This window comes from Poecilia mexicana, unplaced genomic scaffold (assembly GCF_051168715.1).
Source record: "Poecilia mexicana isolate PSO_F unplaced genomic scaffold, ASM5116871v1 scaffold_15, whole genome shotgun sequence".
Taxonomy (NCBI): domain Eukaryota; kingdom Metazoa; phylum Chordata; class Actinopteri; order Cyprinodontiformes; family Poeciliidae; genus Poecilia; species Poecilia mexicana.
This window is the reverse complement of record NW_028263384.1, coordinates 28,342,804-28,362,298: the sequence shown is the minus strand read 5'-3', so window position 1 is coordinate 28,362,298 and position 19,495 is coordinate 28,342,804. Positions and strand designations below refer to the sequence as shown.

Here is a 19,495-nt window from a genome sequence, read left to right as displayed (position 1 = left end):
GCAGTTTTAGACACCTGTAGCAAAAACAAATAATTACCAATATCTACAGATATAACTTGAGGTATTTATTAATGTTAGGTGTGATTGAAAACTGAGTCATTTGCAGTTTTTTTTGTCTCAAAATGTATCAGTAACTTAAATTAGTTTTTTATGTTCAGAATAACAATTTTAAAGAATCACAGGAACAGAGATGAGTTATAATCCAATTTTTACCTATCCTAATTCTGCTGCCTTGTCACCTATATCTGTAGGAGGCCCTGTTTGTTCTGTACGCCTTAAAGATGGCCACAAATATTTTTACCTAAAAACACAAATATAAACTAGAACCCTTAAAATGAATGCCCATGCCCCATTTTTATAATTTAGACAAGATTAAGTATGTAAAGAATGGCTGTTTTAATTAATTGCATGTGAGCCTGGTGTCCTGGTGGGCAGTGACGTCACAAGGGGGCAGCGCCAGAAAATTAGACTTTTTCTTGTTCCATTTTGCCCTTGTTTTTATGAAACAATGTAACATTTTTATTTGTGCTCTAGACGAGATTGCATCTTAATTTCATATTTTGCATTTAAAAATACGAATCAAATGATCATAAGTTTTCTTTTTAATTATTATTACAATTATCTAAATAGGATCCATAATTAACAAAGCATGCAGACACCTCTGATTATGCATCCTCATATGTCAATATTGATTACATTACCCGTCTTATCTTGAAACAGGTGGCTAGAGATTTTGAAAAGATTGCGTTTGTGATTTTTTTTAATATAAGTGTATTTAATAAGCAGCAATAACTTACGAGAGGATAAATGCAAGGAAATACTGACAAAGGAGGAAAGAAGGGGGGATCATTTTCAGGCTCTTAACTGATTAATCACTGCAAAAACAAATGCAGTCAACAATAAATATTATATTTCCGACAGTACGTGAACACAGCATTAGGGTAAGACGTATCAGCGGCGGTTCCTTATCCTCCAATCAGAACGCAGTATCACTCAGCGATATCCAATCAGAATGGAGCGCCTGCAGGTGGCTGTGATGTTATCAGTGACTCCCGCTTCCCTTCTAGCAGAGAGGGAGTCAATTTATGGGATGAAAAGGAGACTCTTTAATGGTTCCCATCAAAACCACTAAAAACATCATCGAACCGGCTGACTTTGGCGAGGATTCCTGCGGCGGACTGCGACCTAAACAAACACGGAGAGACACTTTCAGGGGGGGTTTCATCCGGGTCTGAACTTCCCAGGAGAGAAGAAGTTTTCCCGACTCTTCCTTCCTTCGACATTCAGGATACTTTGGGAGGAAAAGCGACAAAACCGCCTTTTTTAAAAATAAAAAATATATATCTTTAAGTCGTTTATTTCCACTGAAGTGAGTTCGGTGGTTAATGTTTACAAATGTTAGCGGTCGGGCAGATGGACGCTAACCGGCAGAGTGCGTTCGTTCTGGGCAGCACCCCGCTGGCGGCGCTGCACAACATGACCGAGATGAAGACGTCGCTGTTCCCGTACGCGCTGCAGCAGAGCCCGGCGGGCTTCAAGGCGCCCTCGCTGTCCAACCTCAGCTCGCAGATCTCCGGGGGAACCCCGCACGGAATAAGCGACATTCTGGGGAGACCCATCACCACCGCCGGGCAGCTGCTGTCCGGCTTCCCGCGGATAAACGGGCTGGCGGCGACCACAGCGGCCGGGATGTACTTCAGCCCCGCGGTGTCCCGGTACCCGAAGCCGCTGGCCGAGCTGCCCGGCAGGGCGCCCATCTTCTGGCCCGGGGTGATGCAGGGGGCCCCGTGGAGGGACCCGCGGGTTCCGTGTCCATGTAAGGATCCTTCATTAAGTCACTTTTTAAAAATTGTTTATTTCATTTGCGTGCGTGGTGTTTACTTATTAGTTATAATTTCAGTAAATTTAGGTTTTCTGATAAATTGTATATATCAGATTTTCTATCTTAGCCTGAAATATCTTATGTCATTTTTTTTCAACATTGAGTAAATTATTTTTATTTTGAGTTATCGACTATTATTTTGTGTCTAAAATATTGTAGCGTTTATACACATTTTACTAAACAACCTTAGAAAGTCCTCGATCACCCAAATTATTATAACATTTAATTTGTCGGATTTATCCAGGTTTAATTGCAATTACCCGCACAAATTAGAACAAGTGGATTTTTTATTTTATTTGTGCAAAACGCTTTACAACAAAAGGCTTAAAAACAGAACAACAATAGGCAAAAGCAGTGTAACATGCAATTAAATGGTATATATTAACTGTAAAAAAAAAAAAGTTTTATTTCAAACTAAAGGTGGGCTATTTTAACTACTAATTGAAATGCAGTGGAGGTGATTTAAATAACGTTTTAATTTTAAATAGATAGTTTTATATATTTATTCATTTCCTAAAGGTGTCCATTGATGGGTTTTTAAGTTTCTCTAATGACTTTTTGCTGCGTTTTTCACTCTAACAAAGCCGACAGGGATGAAGCTTAAATCACAATTATTTTAAAAAATATGCATATATATTTTTAAATTAATACATATATGGCACAATCTGGAAAATATTTTTGTTGAGACAGCACAAATTAAAGGAGTTTTCTGAATTTATTTCCCCCTCCATGTTTCTCTCTTGTGCTCTGCAGCTCAGGCTAACCTCATGGTGGACAAAGACGGCAAGAAGAAACACTCCAGGCCGACGTTTTCTGGACAGCAGATTTTTGCTCTGGAGAAAACCTTCGAGCAGACCAAATACCTGGCTGGACCCGAGCGAGCCCGGCTGGCATACTCCCTAGGAATGACCGAGAGTCAAGTAAAGGTAAACAGAATTATGTCTTTTTAAAAATTAATTAAAATTCACAGCCACTGTAACAGAGCATAGGTAAATATTTGCTTCATTTTTTAGATTTTTTTTTTTTTTCCTGCCCCGTGCCTCAGGTTTGGTTCCAGAACCGGAGGACCAAGTGGAGGAAGAGGCACGCCGCGGAGATGGCCTCAGCCAAGAAGAAGCACGACTCTGAGACGGAGAAGATGAAGGAGAGCTCGGACAACGAGGAGGACGATGAGTACAACAAGCCGCTGGACCCCAACTCCGACGACGAGAAAATCACGAGACTGTTGAAGAAGCACAAGGCCACCACCAACCTGGCGCTGATCAGCCCCTGCAGTAACAGCTCGGACACCTTGTGATGGACAGAGCAGCGGGGTCCGGCGCCGGAGACCCGTCCTACGCAGCTCCCACCTGATATAGCAACCTGCGTCCGATGGGAAGCGCAATTTATTATTATTTTTTTGTTTCATTTTGCTCGGGCAGAGAAAATTGCCAGAGGGGGGCTTCATCTAAACTGGACACGAGGCGCTCCAGAACTCCTCGTCCGAGCTGAACTTGAAGGAGAAAAAAAAACTGAGGCCAAGTTTCTGTCGGTCCAGAGGACAGTAAAACTGAGGAAGAAACTTGCCAAGTGGGAGTTTTAACAGCGGCGGCAAATTTAAACACAATATTAAATCTGGATCAGCTCATTTATTCAACATTAATAACCCAAAGTTCCAGGGTACTTCAGGAGTTTTTTTTTACTTTTTTTATTATTATTAGAGATGCACCAATCAGACTCTTCCTGGTCGATACAGAACAAAAACACATTAAAAAAGAGAAAATGAATGGTATTCAGATTTTTTTCTTAGTTTTCAATCCAACATAAAACAGAAATATCGTTATTTATGCATCAAAGCATTTTCCCCAACTAGAAATGCACCAATCAGCAGTCCAGGAATCGGAATCAGCCGATTTTTCATTGATTGGCTCTGATTCAATGATTTGCTAAATGCATTAAAACTAAGAATTGCTACTTTTTGTTGTTGGCACATTAACACATCAACCAACAACTTGCACTTTGATGCACTTTTTTCAGTTTATTATAAATCAAATTTAGGGTTAGGGATGTACACTTTATTGCGTAAACGGGGATTATTTTGCTAAAAATGTCTTTTAAAAATTGGTATCAACCAGGAAAAGTCTCAATAATAACCTAAACTTTTCCAATTTAAGATTTATTTCTCATTTCTGTTGCTTTAAAGTAACATTTTTCTGCTTTAAGCAGCAGTACCCATCTGTTATGAGCTGTTTTTCATTTTGTTTCGCCACGCCGCCTCCGTGCTGATCCGGATCCCAGACGCATGGTGTAAACGGGCCTGTGAGGTTCTGAAGCTCACTTTAACCAGGGTAAATCTGCTGTGCTAAAAAAGCAAAAGAGTTATGCCTTTTGTTTTTGGGAGTGTAGGGGGGTTGTCTGCTTGGGATGACTGAAGTGAGATTGTATATATTTTATACTGGATAAGTTATGTTGGCTCAAACTTCATGTCTCTCTCCCTTCCTTGGCTATTTGACCCGCTGTTTACGTTTTTAATCCGTTTTCTCAACCTTTTATTCAACTCTTCATGCAGAGAAGAGCAGGCAGAAAATACTTGCTGTAAATAATCACTGTAAAAAGAAGGAAACAAACCATTTTAACATCTTTTCTTTTTCATTCAGAAGAGTTTGAGTTTTACCTCATTATGCAGCGGGACAGAAAACTGCAGCATCTTTAATTATGTTGATCTAAAAAAAAAGTATTATTGCTTCCAGGAAGAATATAGGAAGGAAAAACAAGACTTTGTATTATGAATAAATTATTTAACAAGCTTTTTTGTTGTTTTTATTTTGTGTGAGTGGGCTTTATAGACAATGGAACGAAATTTTAAAAAATGTTACATTTATGAACAAAATTCAAATTTCTAGAAATAACTAACATGATTATTCCATGTATTCTAATTTAAGGAATAAAACTGGCTTTTGGTGGTTCAAAGTAAATGTAAGGTGGTGCTGCTGGACAGAATAGCGCCCCCTATGGACTGTACCTGCTACTGCAGCTGACCTCATAACTGAGGCCTCATCAGGCCAATCAGGAATTAACTCATTAGATTTAATTTGTTTAAATTTGGTAATAAACCTGCAATCAACAGAAATATTTTCTTTAAAATAATTTATTTCAAATATCAGACTAATATTAATAGAAATATTAAAATTTCTACAAAAATGAAAAATTCAAAGTGTCTTTATAAAGATATGTGTTGTGATTTTTTTTTATTTATACACCAGTTAACAATTTTGTTGACATACATCTCTACAATTTCTATAAAAAGTTAATTGGTAAAACTAACTTGGAGACGATGAAGTAATAAAACATATAATTAATATGTAGTTATTCTAATCACTCATGCAAAACCTAACATACAATAAAGTGAGTCTCTTCTGAATAAAGAAACGATTAAAGAGACAAAACACGAGTTGAGCTCTAATGGTTTTTATTGCTTAAGAACTGCATCACCTACAATAGAGGCCAGGCCTTCCAGAAGGGGCAAGAATAAAATCTCTTGTCTGCTTTTATAAGATGGAGTGAAGAAAAAAACAACTGTGGCTTAAACTCCTACAGCATACTCAGAATGACCAGCAGGAACAAAAACAAGCTTCTTTTTTGCCTACAAACCAACACAAACAAAAGACGACATTAACTCTCCGGCAGGCACAAAAAAAAATAATTAAAAATTCCACTTGCTGTGGTTCATCAAGATGAAACAAATAAAGAAATCACAAAGAATCGGTCTGACGGCTTCAAACAGTCCGAAACCTGTAGTGTGGTGAACAAAAGCGATAAAAGAAGGAAAAAATAAAAACGCTGCCGTCTCCGGTTGCCCCCTTTAATGCTCGTCCTGGGGGCTCCACACAGCAAAAGAAGAAAACCTCCCTGCTTTCTTCTTCTGGGTTTAGAGTCTTACATTTGGAAATAAACACCTTTACAGATGACATTTCTCAAATCTTACACACTTTATGTCTGTGTAGGATACTTGGCACCACAATGCAGTAACAACAAAAAACAAAACAAAACAAAAAGTTTACATATTAAAGGGACACCCAAGCCTACCTAAAATATCACATTCAGAACCATAATATTATAGAAATAAGTTAGAGTAAGAATAATAACGACATAATGTGAGGGTGCTATTTATATCAAACATTATCTTATATATATTCCATATTTATATATATATATATTTATATACTTGAATGGTCTATGGCACTGCTTAAAACATTCTTGGATAGGCAATAAATCACCAAAGAGTTTTTCTTCCTGAACTTATCCGAAGGTTTCCATGGCGTTCCCGCTCGCTCGGCGTCTGCCCACGCTGCAGCACAAACGTTTTGGTGCGAATCATAAATTAACTCTTTAAAAAGTACAGCATATAAAATGAAAAAGTCCACTGATGTGTCAGGCAACAGGATGAAAAGTATATAGTTTCATATAGTTTCGTAATAAACTAAGATCAGAAGTCCTACTTATTCCAACAGGGACGGCGAAGTTTGGTCAGAGAACTGCACTAAAACCATCCAAGGCTCTATATTATACTGTCAAATGTACAAATAAACCTAACAATATAGATATACAACATTTTTTGCATTGCACATTTTTCTTATCTTTTCTGATTTTTTTGTTTAACACCTTACATATTGTCTGAAAAGTAGCTTGTATACATTTAGGCATACCTAAAAATGGCCAGTAAACTCTAAAAGCATGTAGTATGACTGATTTGGATTAGAGTTTTGGAAATAAGGCTGTGGCATGGAAAAAAAGGGTGGCTTATTCATCGCCCTGATTGTCTTTTTTTCTTCTTCTGGGGAATGGGGTTGCATGGCAACGGTGAGGTCAGCAATGTGCGTCTGTCGCACGGAGCCGGGGCCCTCCTCGGGTGCTCGTCCGCATCTCGGCAAGTGTTTTATGGAGAGAAAACGGCACGGATGAGCCGTCCGGAAAACTCAGCGCCGCTGAAAATAAAAGAAGCTTGTCTGGGATCTTCAGTGTGTGCTTGTGCAAACTGTGTGTGTGTGTGCGTGTGTGTGTGTGTGTTTTTCAGGTGTTTTCACATAGACTCTTCATGGAATATGTTCTACCTCCCTTTGGCAAGAATTCCCTGTGGGAGAGGAGAGAAAAATAAAAATAAAACGTCTACACACTGATTTTAAAAAGTATTTGCTGCAGAAACACAAAATCTTATCAAGTATTTTTGGTTCAGTTTCTAGTGCGAATATCTTAGTGCACCTGAAATACGACAAAACTAACTCAGAAGAAGCTTTCAGTAAGATATTGGAGCTTGTTTAAGTAAAAAAATCCGTAATAAGGAATTATTAACTTAAATCAAGCTCCAGTATTTTCATGAAAGTTACTTGTAAGTTTGTTCTGTTTTGATCCAACTCTACTAAGACATTTACACTAGAAACTAAACCAAAATACTTAGATTTTGTGTTTTTGCAGAGTTAGGATGCTTTTCAAAAGTATTCATGACTCTTTTGCACATTTTGCAACATCACAATCACAAACTCCAGTGATTTTCCCTCCCATAATTTTCAAGACTTAATTAGATATATGTCTGAACTTTGACTAGGCCATTAACATATGGCCATTATATTTCATTTTTAGGGTCGTCGTCCTGCTCTAGTCTCAAGTTTTCTACTGGGTTTTGTATTTAACTACATCACTGCAAAAACACGAAATCCTACCAAAGATTTTTGTCTTCCTAGTGCAAATATCTTGGAGTATTTGAAATAAAACACAACTAACTAAAAAGTAACTTTTTAGCAAGATAAATAAGCTTCTTTCAAGTAAAACATTCTCAAATGTAAATACAAGTTATTCTTATAGCAAAATATTTTCCTGTTTAAAGTGAAAAAAAAAATCTGCCAGTGGAACTAGTACTATTTTGTTTATATTAAATAATTAAACTTAAAACAAGCTGATCTATCTTGCTGAAAAGTTACTTCAAAGTTATTTGTCTCGATTTAAGTGTACTAAGATATTTGCTTTAGAAATTAGACAAAAAATTTTGACAAGATTTTGTGTTTTTGGAGTGATTGTTCACAAACTGCGAAATACTTCTGTTTGTGATAGTGAGGTGACAAAATGGGAAAAGGTCAAAGTAGTATGAATACTTTTGCACTTCTTGACCTACAGCACATTCGCTCACGGGTTAGAATAAAAAAACATTAAAGTCTAGCTTGTAAGACAGCATCTTAAAATGGCCGAGGCATTTTAAGTTCTCAACGGTTGAAGTTTTATCTCTGGATAAAAACTCTTCAGACAGGAAACATTTGCTCTTACAAGTACTTTGGTGTGAGATAATGGGAGAGAAAACACAAGCAAATCAAAGCAAACAGTTGCAACAATGGGGAGAAATGTTAATAAAGAAAAGAAAAATGATATTTACCACGAAATCACTGCACCACACAACATCTGCAGGTACATGCATAAGGATTACCTTTCCCCGCTGGTAATCGGAAGGACAGGAAGACGGGCTGGAGGGGGGAAGGAGACAAACCAGTCAGGAAAAAGAAACCGGTGAGTTGTTGCTCTGTGGGAAGAGGACTCGCTGCTGCCCTCTGACCTCTGAGCACCTTTAACATGCAGGTTAAACTCACACAGCAGCACCGCACATTTTTGGGCCTGAGCGTCAACTACACCGGACACTTCTTAAACAGAGGCAGCCGAGATTTTAGCACCGATGTGTGATTTGGAGGCTGCTGCAGTTTTTTTTGTTTTGTTTTTTTAGTGTCCAGGATGCCTTTGCTTGAGAACAGATTTAACTTAAGGCACCTCTGTCCACGTTTAATGTGTTTCTCTACTCTGTCATGCAATATTTCTCCAAACTCCTAAGACTGTGAGAAAATCTGTTGTCCTCACTATGATCCCCACAGGTTTTCAATCAGATTTAGTTTTGGCCTTTGACTAGGCCACTGCAAATCTAAGAGTGCATTCACACCAGCCCTGTTTAATCCGCTTTTATCCAACTCTACTTCGATTGTCCAGAAACTTTAGTTCATTTGGGGAGGTGTGAATGCAAAATTGAACTTTTATGTGGACGAAAAAAGGCAACAATGGTCCGTCTAAAAACATAGATCTCTGTTCTGATGAATTGAATTCTTCCAAAAGCAGGAAGTGGACTAAAGCGCAGGGCATTCTGGGTAAATGCATCCAAAACAAACACGCTAGTCTAGTGCTAGCAGGAGAAATGGCTAACGACGAGAGACAAAACAGAAATCCTATAATCGCTAAAATTTGATGCTACTCCGTAATTTGATTACAATTTGCACAGGAGGAAGATATGCTTCTTCTTCAGAGGTTTTCATGTTGTTTAATTCAGTGGGTCTTGGTGCAGCGCCACCACAGGCGAGGAGGGGAATAACTTTTTCAATCAGTTTGGTTCGTTTGACAGTCAATGTGAAAGCAAATTGCACTGACTGAAAATGTAACAAATGTTGCAACTTTAGTTCCCAATCAAACCAAATCTACTGGACTGTCAGATGGGAAAACAATCTACATTTTCTCTCGTTGAGTTATTATTTTTGCTGGGTTAAGTGCATGTTTGGACTCAATGTGATGATGAAAAATAAAGTCCCTTTACAGACGCCTCAAGATCAAAACTGACTGGAATTTGGAACTGTTCTACATTAGATCACATTGACAAAAAAAGTCCCTAAGCATGACGGTGCCACCAACGTGTTTTGCAATAAAATGTTGATGCAGAGAATTGTATTTGCACTGCACGTTTTTTATTTTATTTTTTTTAAATCCATAAGATCATAAGACATTATTTAACAATACTTTGAAAAGGGGTTTCTCAGTGAGGTGAACGCCTCCTCCACTTCCTATCAGTTTCAACAACATTTAAAGGGAGATTCAGTTACAATAACAGAGAAATATGGTTGGAGCCCCTGGTGTTACCTTGTGGTCCCCCATGCAGACATTTGGCCCAATGTTATCATACACTATTGAATTCTCGTCATTTTCCTGCTCTTCTTCCTCTCTCTTATCTTTTGGCTGCAGAGACAGAGAAATAAAATGCATTAGTGCTGCAGAACCAACAGAAACACATACAGTCAAACACATTTTGGTTACAGAGGCAACAACATTTGCAAAGCAGCCAATCCAGGAGTGACATTTAATTTTCTTGGTACTGACTGGCTGGAAATAATTAACACTGTAGATGTTAGCTTTTGGTAGTTTCCACTGCATATTAATGGATATTATTTGATGTTTGAATTATTAAGCATTTTTAAGCATTCAAGTATGTGTGGATTTTTTCTATTCATTTGAGTTGTAACAATATTTGGGGGATTTTTATGAATGTAAACAATACTACAGTATTTGAAAAATAATAAAGTTATAGTTTTTGAGTTTTTTTTTTTTTTTAGAAGAATGGAGCTACTGGCCAAGGGAAGTATTAATCCTACTGTCATCAGTTGGTATTTAATACCTGCTTTTTGTATAGGGTTGGTGATGATTGTGCGGTAAACTGCATTGGAGAAATAACTTTTCTTTAGTGGCAACAAAAAAAGCCCACATTGCAAATCTGTGCTGTTTTGATGTTGTACACGTTTAAACTCAATAATTCATATAAAAAGGTAGGTAGACAAAATGCCCCAGAGGCAACAATCAGCTGGACCTACAAGTTATATAAAATATCACATGAATGAGCATGTAATTCTAAAACAAGTCGTAAAATAGTTAACTCTGTGAAAACATTACAATTTTGTATTTTAATTTCAGATCTAAATGATTTGAAACCCTTCAGAGAGGAGTAAAGAGTAGAAATAATTCCCAAATTGCGTATTTGCTTCATCCCCCCTGTAATCTGAACGCTTTGTGAGAGACAATGTTGTTTCTGGATTCCTGTCCACACACCGAGAGCCCGATGCCTGTTCACTCATGAATCTTCAGACTGGAGAATAAATCATAACGCGTCTGGTTGAACTAAAGAGTTTTTGAACAGCCACACGCACACAGATCCGCAGTCCTGTTTCTGAGGAGGGAGTGTGAGAATAAGCGATAAAGCAAATTCAGAATTAAGTTCAGAGCGATCCGGCAGCGGCGCGGGGTCAGCGCGCCGCCCGCCTCCACCTCTCTACCTCTCCAAGCGAGCCGCCACCTCTCTATTCAAGTGACGGGCGTCCCCCCTTCCCCGCAAGCCCGGGATTCATTCATCAAACACACACTTGGTAATTTACAAAGGCAGCATAAAATTGTGGATTTTCGGGCTGCGTAATCTTTAGACAGATAAACAAATTACCCGGGGGCTCCTCTGGCAGGGAGGGAGCGCTCGCTCGGCTACACATTCATTACCGGCGCTCCCGGAGCTGGTGCCGCGCCGCGCAGCCAGCGGGCAACCTTTGGCGTGTTAGGGCTCGGCAAGCAGAAAATAACATGATGGCGAGTTAACCGACCGTGCCATGATAGATGACGCCGCATGCCGGGCTGTTTACGGGCCCATGTCTCAACAATCTGTAACGCTCAGAGCCTGAGAGTGGGCGCTCGGTGAATCATCAGCCAATCTGCGAAAGCACTAAACTGTTCCACTCCGGCCTTGCATTACCAGCAATTAGCCGGCACTTCAGGGCGAGGAAAGCAAACAAGCAGCCAGCTGTGAGGGAGAATCACCTTTAACATAATTCTGATAAATTAAGTTGATAAAGGAGAGAAAGTACACCCTCTTTATTTCAGGGTTTTACTAATGAGGACATAAGGAAAGCAGCTGCATAATATAATACCTGATAAGCATCATCATCAGCGTTTCCATTGATCATATATTTGCGCAATTTGACATTTTAAAACTAAATGCGCTTAATGGAAACACCCTAATAAAGAAAAAATATCATTTTCTGAAAAAAAAAAGTTTTGGGGTAAGGATGAGGTGTTTTTGTGACCATATTGAAATCGTTTTATTTTGTTAAACTGCAATGGAAACACGTCTTTCACGTCACATTATGTTGCCACTGGCGCAAACCACGAAGAAGAGGACAGGAAGTAGAGGACAGAAACATGTGGCAGCATGATTTTAATGTCTTATTGTGTGAACAAACTTATTCATATGTGATTTTAATTGTGTTTCTTGCTTAATGGAAACTCCACAATTATGTTTTTTTTTACATGAGCAGAATATTGACAATGTTTTGTGCATCTAAATCGCAGTTTATGCAATTTGCATTATAATTTCTGCCAACAAAATGGCAAGATGGAAATATAGCAACAATAGCCTTATATTATCAATCCAGGAAGAGCTGCAAGGATTTTTTTCAAAGTATTTAAAGTTCATCATTCTGCAGAGAGATAGACTACTCACAGCTAGGTCTGTCATAATTTTGCAGGACTATAAATTGTGATAAATGATAGTATTGTTTTCTTGATGATGGTGTAATAATGCAAGTCCTCCTTTGCAAAGAAGAATAAACTAATTTTGTAACAAACACCTAACACTGAAAATGGAAGACATTTTAAAACTCCAAAATAAAACACAACCAAAAACAATAAATAAAACAGGAATATAAAACATACACAACTGAAGCCATAAATAAAATGGATTATGATGTGTCTGTAAACGAAATTGCCTTTCAAAAAATATAAATCAGAATGGAAATTATCGAGCTCATTTTAATTTATCATGCGATTAATTGATTAATCACTTATGGCGAAAGGCTTATTCATTCAAGTGGAAAGCTGGCAATCCTCCTGGAAAACCCAACAAATTTATCCTACTGTGCTCTACAATATTATAAAAAACAACATTATTTATTAAATCAAAATGTGAAAAACAAAAAACAAAATCCTACATTTTAGCGGCTCTGTAGCAGCAATAACTTAGGAAAGGTTTTCTGTTTCAGGTTTTCAGACTCACTCACAGTTTGCAGAAGAATTTTGGCCAACCGGTCTTTACTTCATAGATTTAAGTAATTAAAGTTTGCAGACAGGAAAAAAGAAAAGGATGAAAGAAGAAATAAAAAAAACAAAAGATGCAAAGAAAGAAAGAAATGTTAAAAAGAGGAAAAAATAAATTTAAAGAAAAAAAGAAAATAATAAAGGAAAAAAATAGGAAAAAAGAAGTTTGCAGAATCCAGTTTCTGCACATCAGTGTTATGCTCCACAGCATTTCAGTCAGGACGAGGTCTGAACTTTGACTGGACCATTTTAACACCTAGTTTTGTTTCATTTCCAGCCATTTCCAGCAGATTTGCTGTTTGGCATCGTTGTCATATCATGACCTTGACCTTTGGGTCACGGTGTAGCGGTCAGACGGACAACAGGAGTGACTCATGTTAGCCCATTGAACCACTCCTCCATCACCATGCTTGGCAGTGAGTAACCATGTTTTGTTTTTTGTAAAGCCTGAGGGTTGACCTTTTGTGTGTTTAGTAATTTTTCTGAGCTCCTTTTCCTGTAAACAGAGATTCATTCCAGTTTCTTCTTTGCTTTACATATAATAACTGTCTTGAATAACGTTTTTGTACAGCTGAGGTTAAACCTAAATTATTTCACAATTGGCAAACACCACATCAGTTTTATTACGCTGTGATATCTCATACTTTAGGTGTTTTAAAGTTGCTGTTTTCTCAACCTTTTGTTCCAGAGATCAGCCTTGATGTTTTAGGAAGGCTGCAGATCTCCATTGAAGCTTCAGTCACTGGAGAAGAAAGATCAGGAAGGAATTTCTTCTCATTTGTTGAAGACAAAAGAAAGCCAAACTTCCTGAGGAGCCCCCCCACTGTGAACTGGTACTGTACAACACACTGCTGCACCTCTCCCACACACACACACACACACACAAACACACATTTCCAGATGAAAGGCGGGCTTTTCCTGCACAAAAGGAGTCAAGTGGCTAAAATACTAAGGCTTAGAAGTCCAAAACGCTCAAGACTTTATGTTGTTTTGTTACTGGCTGGTTTGGGTTTGAAGATGTATTTGTCAAGGAGTAAAACCAAATATATGTGAACGCTACTCGGCTGCACGCAGGATCAGTCCGTAATCCAGCAAACAAATTAGAGAGTCAGGAGAGAAACAGACAGCAGCAGAGGCTGTGGGAGCATTAGAGGAGCAGAAAGGTGGCAGATTGGCTGCTGTTTGTAATTCTGAGGCGGATCCAAAGTTAAACAGGGGTTCAACTCTCTGAGGAAGACGAGGCTTTATGAAGAAGATGGGGCCCAGCAGAACTCTATAAGTAGTGGGATACACACTGTTCCTTGGCTCGGCGGGTCAAAAGGACATTCAGGAACAAAGGGAGGAAACATTTCATTCGTTTAACATTTAAATACAGCTGGGAGAGAACACCTGTTACTGCGATGACATAACGAGCTTTTGGGTTTTTTTTCTCTAACAGCTTTGCAAAAGTAGCCTCAAATAGGATTGAGGGTGTCTGTTGGACTTTGACTAGGACATCTTAACACACCAATATTCCTTGATCTAACCCATTCTGTTATATCTTTGGCTGTATGTTTAGGGTAATTATCGTGTTGCAGCATCTGGATCAAACGGCAAGATTATTCTGCCGACTTCTGTCCCGATTTCAGACACATCCGGTGAAATCAGGGAAGAAGGAGCACACCCCAATAATCAGAAAGTTTTTTAAGCAAAAAATACATTAAAGACCTGTTGTCATTGTGTCAACCTTCCAGACCACTCAGGTCTTCTGGTTCTGGTCTACTCTGCATTTCCAGAACCAGAACCGAACATGGAGAAGCAGCATTCAGTTTTTATGCTACTCTAATCTGAAGCAAATTTCCAGAAAAACTGTAAAACTGCTGAAACACTGAGTTCATTTAAAGCAAAGCTAAAAACCAACCTGTTTAGAATTGCCTTTGATTCATAAAAACTGGAATATTGATCAATATATTTGATATTTGCTTGATGATGGCATTTGACATAATCAAATGTCAGATTTTGACAAGTTTATTGCTTTTTTCATAAGTGGTTACTATGTTAAGTTTTCATGGGGTTGTTGAAGTGCTGTATGCAGACAAATTTGGCTTAAAGTTTGTGACCGTGACATCATAATGACCAAATTCTTTGGATAAAGATGTTGCAATTTTTAAAATCAAAAGTCAGTTGCTCACCATAGCCATCAGGTGTTTAGCAGAAATTGACAGGAGGATCCGGTCACACCAGGCGGGGCATCTTGTGGTGTTGTACTGCTTGGCGTGATGGACGTCCTCACTGTACGGATAACTGCAGGGAAACACAAACACAACAATCAGAGCAACAAACGAAAAGGAAAAGCTATTCACTCCTGGTAATGATTTCCTTAGAAGACGACATTAAACACAACGTGTAGTAATCAGAGTTGGAAGAGAGAAATAAATATCATCTGTCATCTCAGAGATAGAGATCACAAGAAAACAGGAGGTCCATTAATATGACCAATCATCTGAGTAATCACTTGAATCAACACACAAGGATGGCTCTATCAAAGCAATCTTTCTCTGCCAAATGTACAGGTTGTGTGTGTGTGTGTGTGTGCGTGCGTGTGTGTGTGTGCGTGCGTCGGAGGCTGAAGTAAAACAGAATGAGTGTGATTTGTGCAGAGCGGGCCAGAGGGAGATTCAGTTGCCCATATGTACAGCGACACCCCGGCACGGTCATCAAAAACAGATTAGGCGCCGCAGCAAATGGCCATGAGCGATTGTGCCTTGGAAACGGCGGGGGAACAATCGCGTGATTTAAGTGGCGGAGTCGGGCGGGAAGCCATCGAGCTGATGCAGATTTACATTGTTGAGAATTCAATTTGCCCCTCCGGCTCATCAAACTGCTTCGGATTTACACGCCACCAATCCAATTTGTTTGTCTGCGCTCATCAGGATGTAACAGCAGGCTTACATACTGTACTACCAATCCAATTTGCTCCCTCAGTGCCACGCGCGCTAACTGTAGCATAACACCGAGCCACTTTCCTCCGAGGACAATGATACCCTAATGGTAAAATAAACACACACAAACACTCGGGGTTTTATTCATCACACTTGCCAGGCTTTGATAGCTTAATTGGACATTGTAGTGAAGAATATCGTGTATTTCAGTGCGGTTCTTTTTAGTTCTTTCACCACAACAAGAGCTGGGATGTAAAGTGATACCAGAATAATCATCTCTGTGGCCATTAGCACAACCCGTAGCCTTTCTCTATAACACTCCTCAGTTCTGGAGGATACACTTTACACTGGGCTGTAAAGATCAGCACAATGACAGAAACTGTCATGTAAGATATGAGAAAATATATCTTACCACAAGTTATATATAGTATTTGTTCCTGTATTTGAACAGATATTTTTATTTGACTACAGTATGTTATCTGGCCTCTTTAATCTGAAATTGAACATTATTTAAATATATAACAGGTTAATCACTGCAAAAACATAAATCTTACCAAGTATTTTTGGTCTAGTTTCCAGTGTAAATATCTTAGTAAACTTGAAATAAGACAAACTAACTTAAAATCAACTTTTCAGGAAAATATAGAGGCTTGTTTTAAGTAATACTGATGATAAAGTACCAGTTCCATTGGTAGATTAATTCATTTATAACATGGGAATAATATCTTGTTTTAACTGAAATAATCTGCCAATGAAACTAGTACTTTTTCATCAATATTAAGGAATTATTTACTTACAATAAGCCTCTACATTGCTAAAAAGTAATTTGTAAGTTAGTTTGTATTGTTTCAATGTACTAAGATATTTGTACTAGAAACCAGACAAAAAATACTTTGTAAGATTTTGTGTTTTTGAAGTGACAAAAGTTCCTGTTTTACATATATGTAAGGTTTTTTGTTTTGTTGTTTTTACTAATTTTTCAGTCAGAGGCCTCTTCAGCTTTGATGCGTGACTGACTGCTACTGGAGTTCCTTCTTGCACAAGATGTAAGTATTGTATGAACATGAGACAAATTATTTTATTTGCCCTCTGAAAGACTAATAAACTTTAATTTTGTACAAAACACTCCAAACTGGAATTGGAAGATATTTTAAATATCCAAAATAAAACACAACTATGAAAAAGGAAATAAAAACAACAAACAGCTGAAACCATAAATAGAATGGATTATGAAGCCTGTAAAACAAAATTGCCCTTCAAAAAATTTTAGTAATAAGAACGGAAATGATTGAACTCATTTTAATTCACCGTGCAAATAATTGATAAATTGATTAATTGCTTATTGCGACAAATACTTGTCATATGTAGCTCTGTGTGTAATAAATGTTTGCAATACCCATAAATGAACTTTTCAGTTGTACCCTAATTTACTGAGATGCACCTGCACCTTAAACCAGAAGATGTCTCTGGCTCACACACACACACCCACACACGCACACACACACCCACACACACACACACACACCCCACCAGGTGTACAAACAGACCTGCTGACTTCTTAAAGGAGTTCCCCGCCTCCAATTAGCATTAATAACATTCAAACCCGGGGGGGATGTGGGGGGGATGGAGGTTTTGACATGCAAATCAAAGGTCTGAAGGAGTGATCCTGGGATAAAAAGAGCATGAAGAATAGGATGAGTGAAACAGATAGAGAGCGGCAGGCAGAGGAGAGGGGATAAAGATGGATCAGACAGAAGTGAGGGTGGAAAAGAGCAAAGGCTTCAAAGAGCTTTGAGAGCCGCTCCACTTCAGGGTGGCCTGAACGCCGCCGCTTCCTGAGGTGACGGCCTGAGAACTACCCACCAATCAGGGTTGGTCTTGGAGCTTTATTGACTAACAAGACTGGGGTCATTTTGGTGTTAAACAGATAGAGAGAAAATCAAGTTTCCCTCTTCACCTCCTTCAAACAATGAACTCCCGCTGGATAACTTCCACCGAACAAAACAACTCGGTCACTTTTGATGACGGCTGGTTGTAAAAAAGTGATTAAAAACACTCAGCCTTAACCATTAAACTCCCATTCTCTACATTTGCAGGTGTATACTTCCTTTTTCTGTTACCGCACCCTCCACTGAGTCCAACATGAATGCAAGAGCAAACAAAGTGATTAATACGTCCGATAAGGAAACTCACAAACTTATCTTGGAGGGTAAACTATCGGAGAGGGTGTGTGGGTTACAGCAAGGCTAATTACTCTCATTAATGAGCTGCAGCTGATAACTTCTGGCATTCTGTGGCTGGAAAGAGGCAGCATAGCTAAAACCTCTCAGACACAAATCAAACATGGAAAAATGACTCCAACACCCACGATTATGAATGAGATATTTCCCAGAGTTGTGCATGTAACGCCAGTCACATCAGGTTTAACAATAAGCACATGTTCAAGTTGAGACTGAAAAATGTCCTGTGATGGATGCCTGGTGTTGAGACTGTACAGTTAATCCATTCTTTTGTGCAGCCGGCCACTCTGCAGATGATACATGTGTGTACGGTCTCCTATCAGGACCCCGCTAGCAGCCATGGAGAGCTCATTCATTCATGCTTGGTTTAGGGTTTAATGTTTGACTTGGCTGCTGGCACATTACTCACATGTGTTGCTGCTGGTGTCAGCTTGTTTGTCTTGCAACAGTAGAAAAAAAAACCTGGCAAGGTGAGGACAGCCCCGACCTATAGGGTGAAACCTGGCCTCGCCCAGCAACCTGGGAGGTAATATTCATATACAGTGCAAAAGCGTTTATACTGCCTGAACTTTTTCACGTTTTGTCCAGATTACACCCACAAATTTTGATGTTTTTCAGTGTATCTTTCTAGTTTTTATTACCCCAGATGCTGACATTTTGCCCATTCTTTCATGTCTGATTGGACAAAAAGCGTCTGGTGAATATTGAATTTCAAATCCGATTATTTTTGCCCATATCTAACGTTTTCCCGGCAGCCTGGACGGCTCATTTCCAATCTTTTCATTAGCCTATTCCTTTTTTGGTAAATTATGGGTTTATTAATTAGTATTGTTTTTGTTTTCTGTGTTTAATGTTGGTCATTTACCAAAATAAAGTGAAATGAACTGATTTTTTAAACAACTAAAGTTAATATAATTACTTGATTGTGCTATAAAATGGCACTCTGCCTGGAAAACACATAATACTTCCCCTTTGAAATGGTTTGTAAATGAATAAATAAACGAATGAATCCTATCCATTTATAGGATATTGTTTTAAAACCTAGTGTTAAAATAATCTGAAAAAAAAAAGATCACTTTTTTGTCACATAAAATCCTAATAAAGGATTTTATTGGAATAAAATGGGTACATAACAGTTTCTGGTTGCAATAAAACAAAATATGCATAAGTTGAAGTACTATAGATGCCTTAGACAGGCCCTGAGTATACATTGCTCTATTATATCTAATGTGGCTACACCCAGTGCATTTTTATGAAGCTGTCTTTTCTTAATTTTAAAGTCCATTTAGCGAAGAGCAGACACTCTTATCTCCAAAGCAAAAGCCTTATATGGTGAAAAAGTGACAGGCCAAACAGTGGACTATTCACTTACTGAGTATTTAATGAGTGCAATATAAACTTGAGGATGTAGGTAGGGCAGGAAGCCAAAGATAAGAGTTTTCATATGCGAGACATGATGTCATGGGCGTTAGCGTCGATGGGATTGGCTGGAAGTAGGAATCCGTTGCTTTCAAATGACTCGTAGCCTCTCTACATCTATGTTTGCTTGG

The 19,495-nt window shown here is 38.5% G+C and overlaps 2 protein-coding genes across 2 annotated transcripts in view; one reads left to right on the top strand and one right to left on the bottom strand.

The window, feature by feature from the left end:
- The first annotated feature begins 1,027 nt into the window (after positions 1-1,027).
- nkx6-2 (NK6 homeobox 2) lies at positions 1,028-4,668 on the top strand. The gene is made up of 3 exons (XM_014978687.2): positions 1,028-1,816; positions 2,636-2,808; positions 2,928-4,668. The coding sequence occupies exons 1-3, from the start codon at positions 1,396-1,398 to the stop codon at positions 3,177-3,179; spliced, it is 846 nt and encodes a 281-aa protein (XP_014834173.1). The 5' UTR covers positions 1,028-1,395; the 3' UTR covers positions 3,180-4,668.
- A 645-nt stretch (positions 4,669-5,313) lies between these two features.
- inpp5a (inositol polyphosphate-5-phosphatase A) overlaps positions 5,314-19,495 on the bottom strand; it is a 158,994-nt gene continuing 144,812 nt past the window's right edge. The window contains exons 13-16 of the mRNA XM_088013192.1: positions 14,956-15,067; positions 9,797-9,892; positions 8,283-8,370; positions 5,314-6,992 (exon numbers count right to left, since the gene is read on the bottom strand). Coding sequence (XP_087869318.1) covers positions 8,290-8,370; positions 9,797-9,892; positions 14,956-15,067 — 289 coding nt within the window. The 3' untranslated portion in view covers positions 5,314-6,992; positions 8,283-8,289. The remainder of the gene's footprint in view (positions 6,993-8,282; positions 8,371-9,796; positions 9,893-14,955; positions 15,068-19,495) is intronic.

Bases quoted from the DNA above. Each gene is read 5' to 3' on its own strand.
- nkx6-2 (XM_014978687.2), top strand. From the start codon at position 1,396: ATGTTAGCGGTCGGGCAGATGGACGCTAACCGGCAGAGTGCGTTCGTT. The intron at 1,817-2,635 runs GTAAGGATCCTT...TGTGCTCTGCAG, and splicing joins CCCGCGGGTTCCGTGTCCAT to CTCAGGCTAACCTCATGGTG. The intron at 2,809-2,927 runs GTAAACAGAATT...CCCGTGCCTCAG, and splicing joins TGACCGAGAGTCAAGTAAAG to GTTTGGTTCCAGAACCGGAG.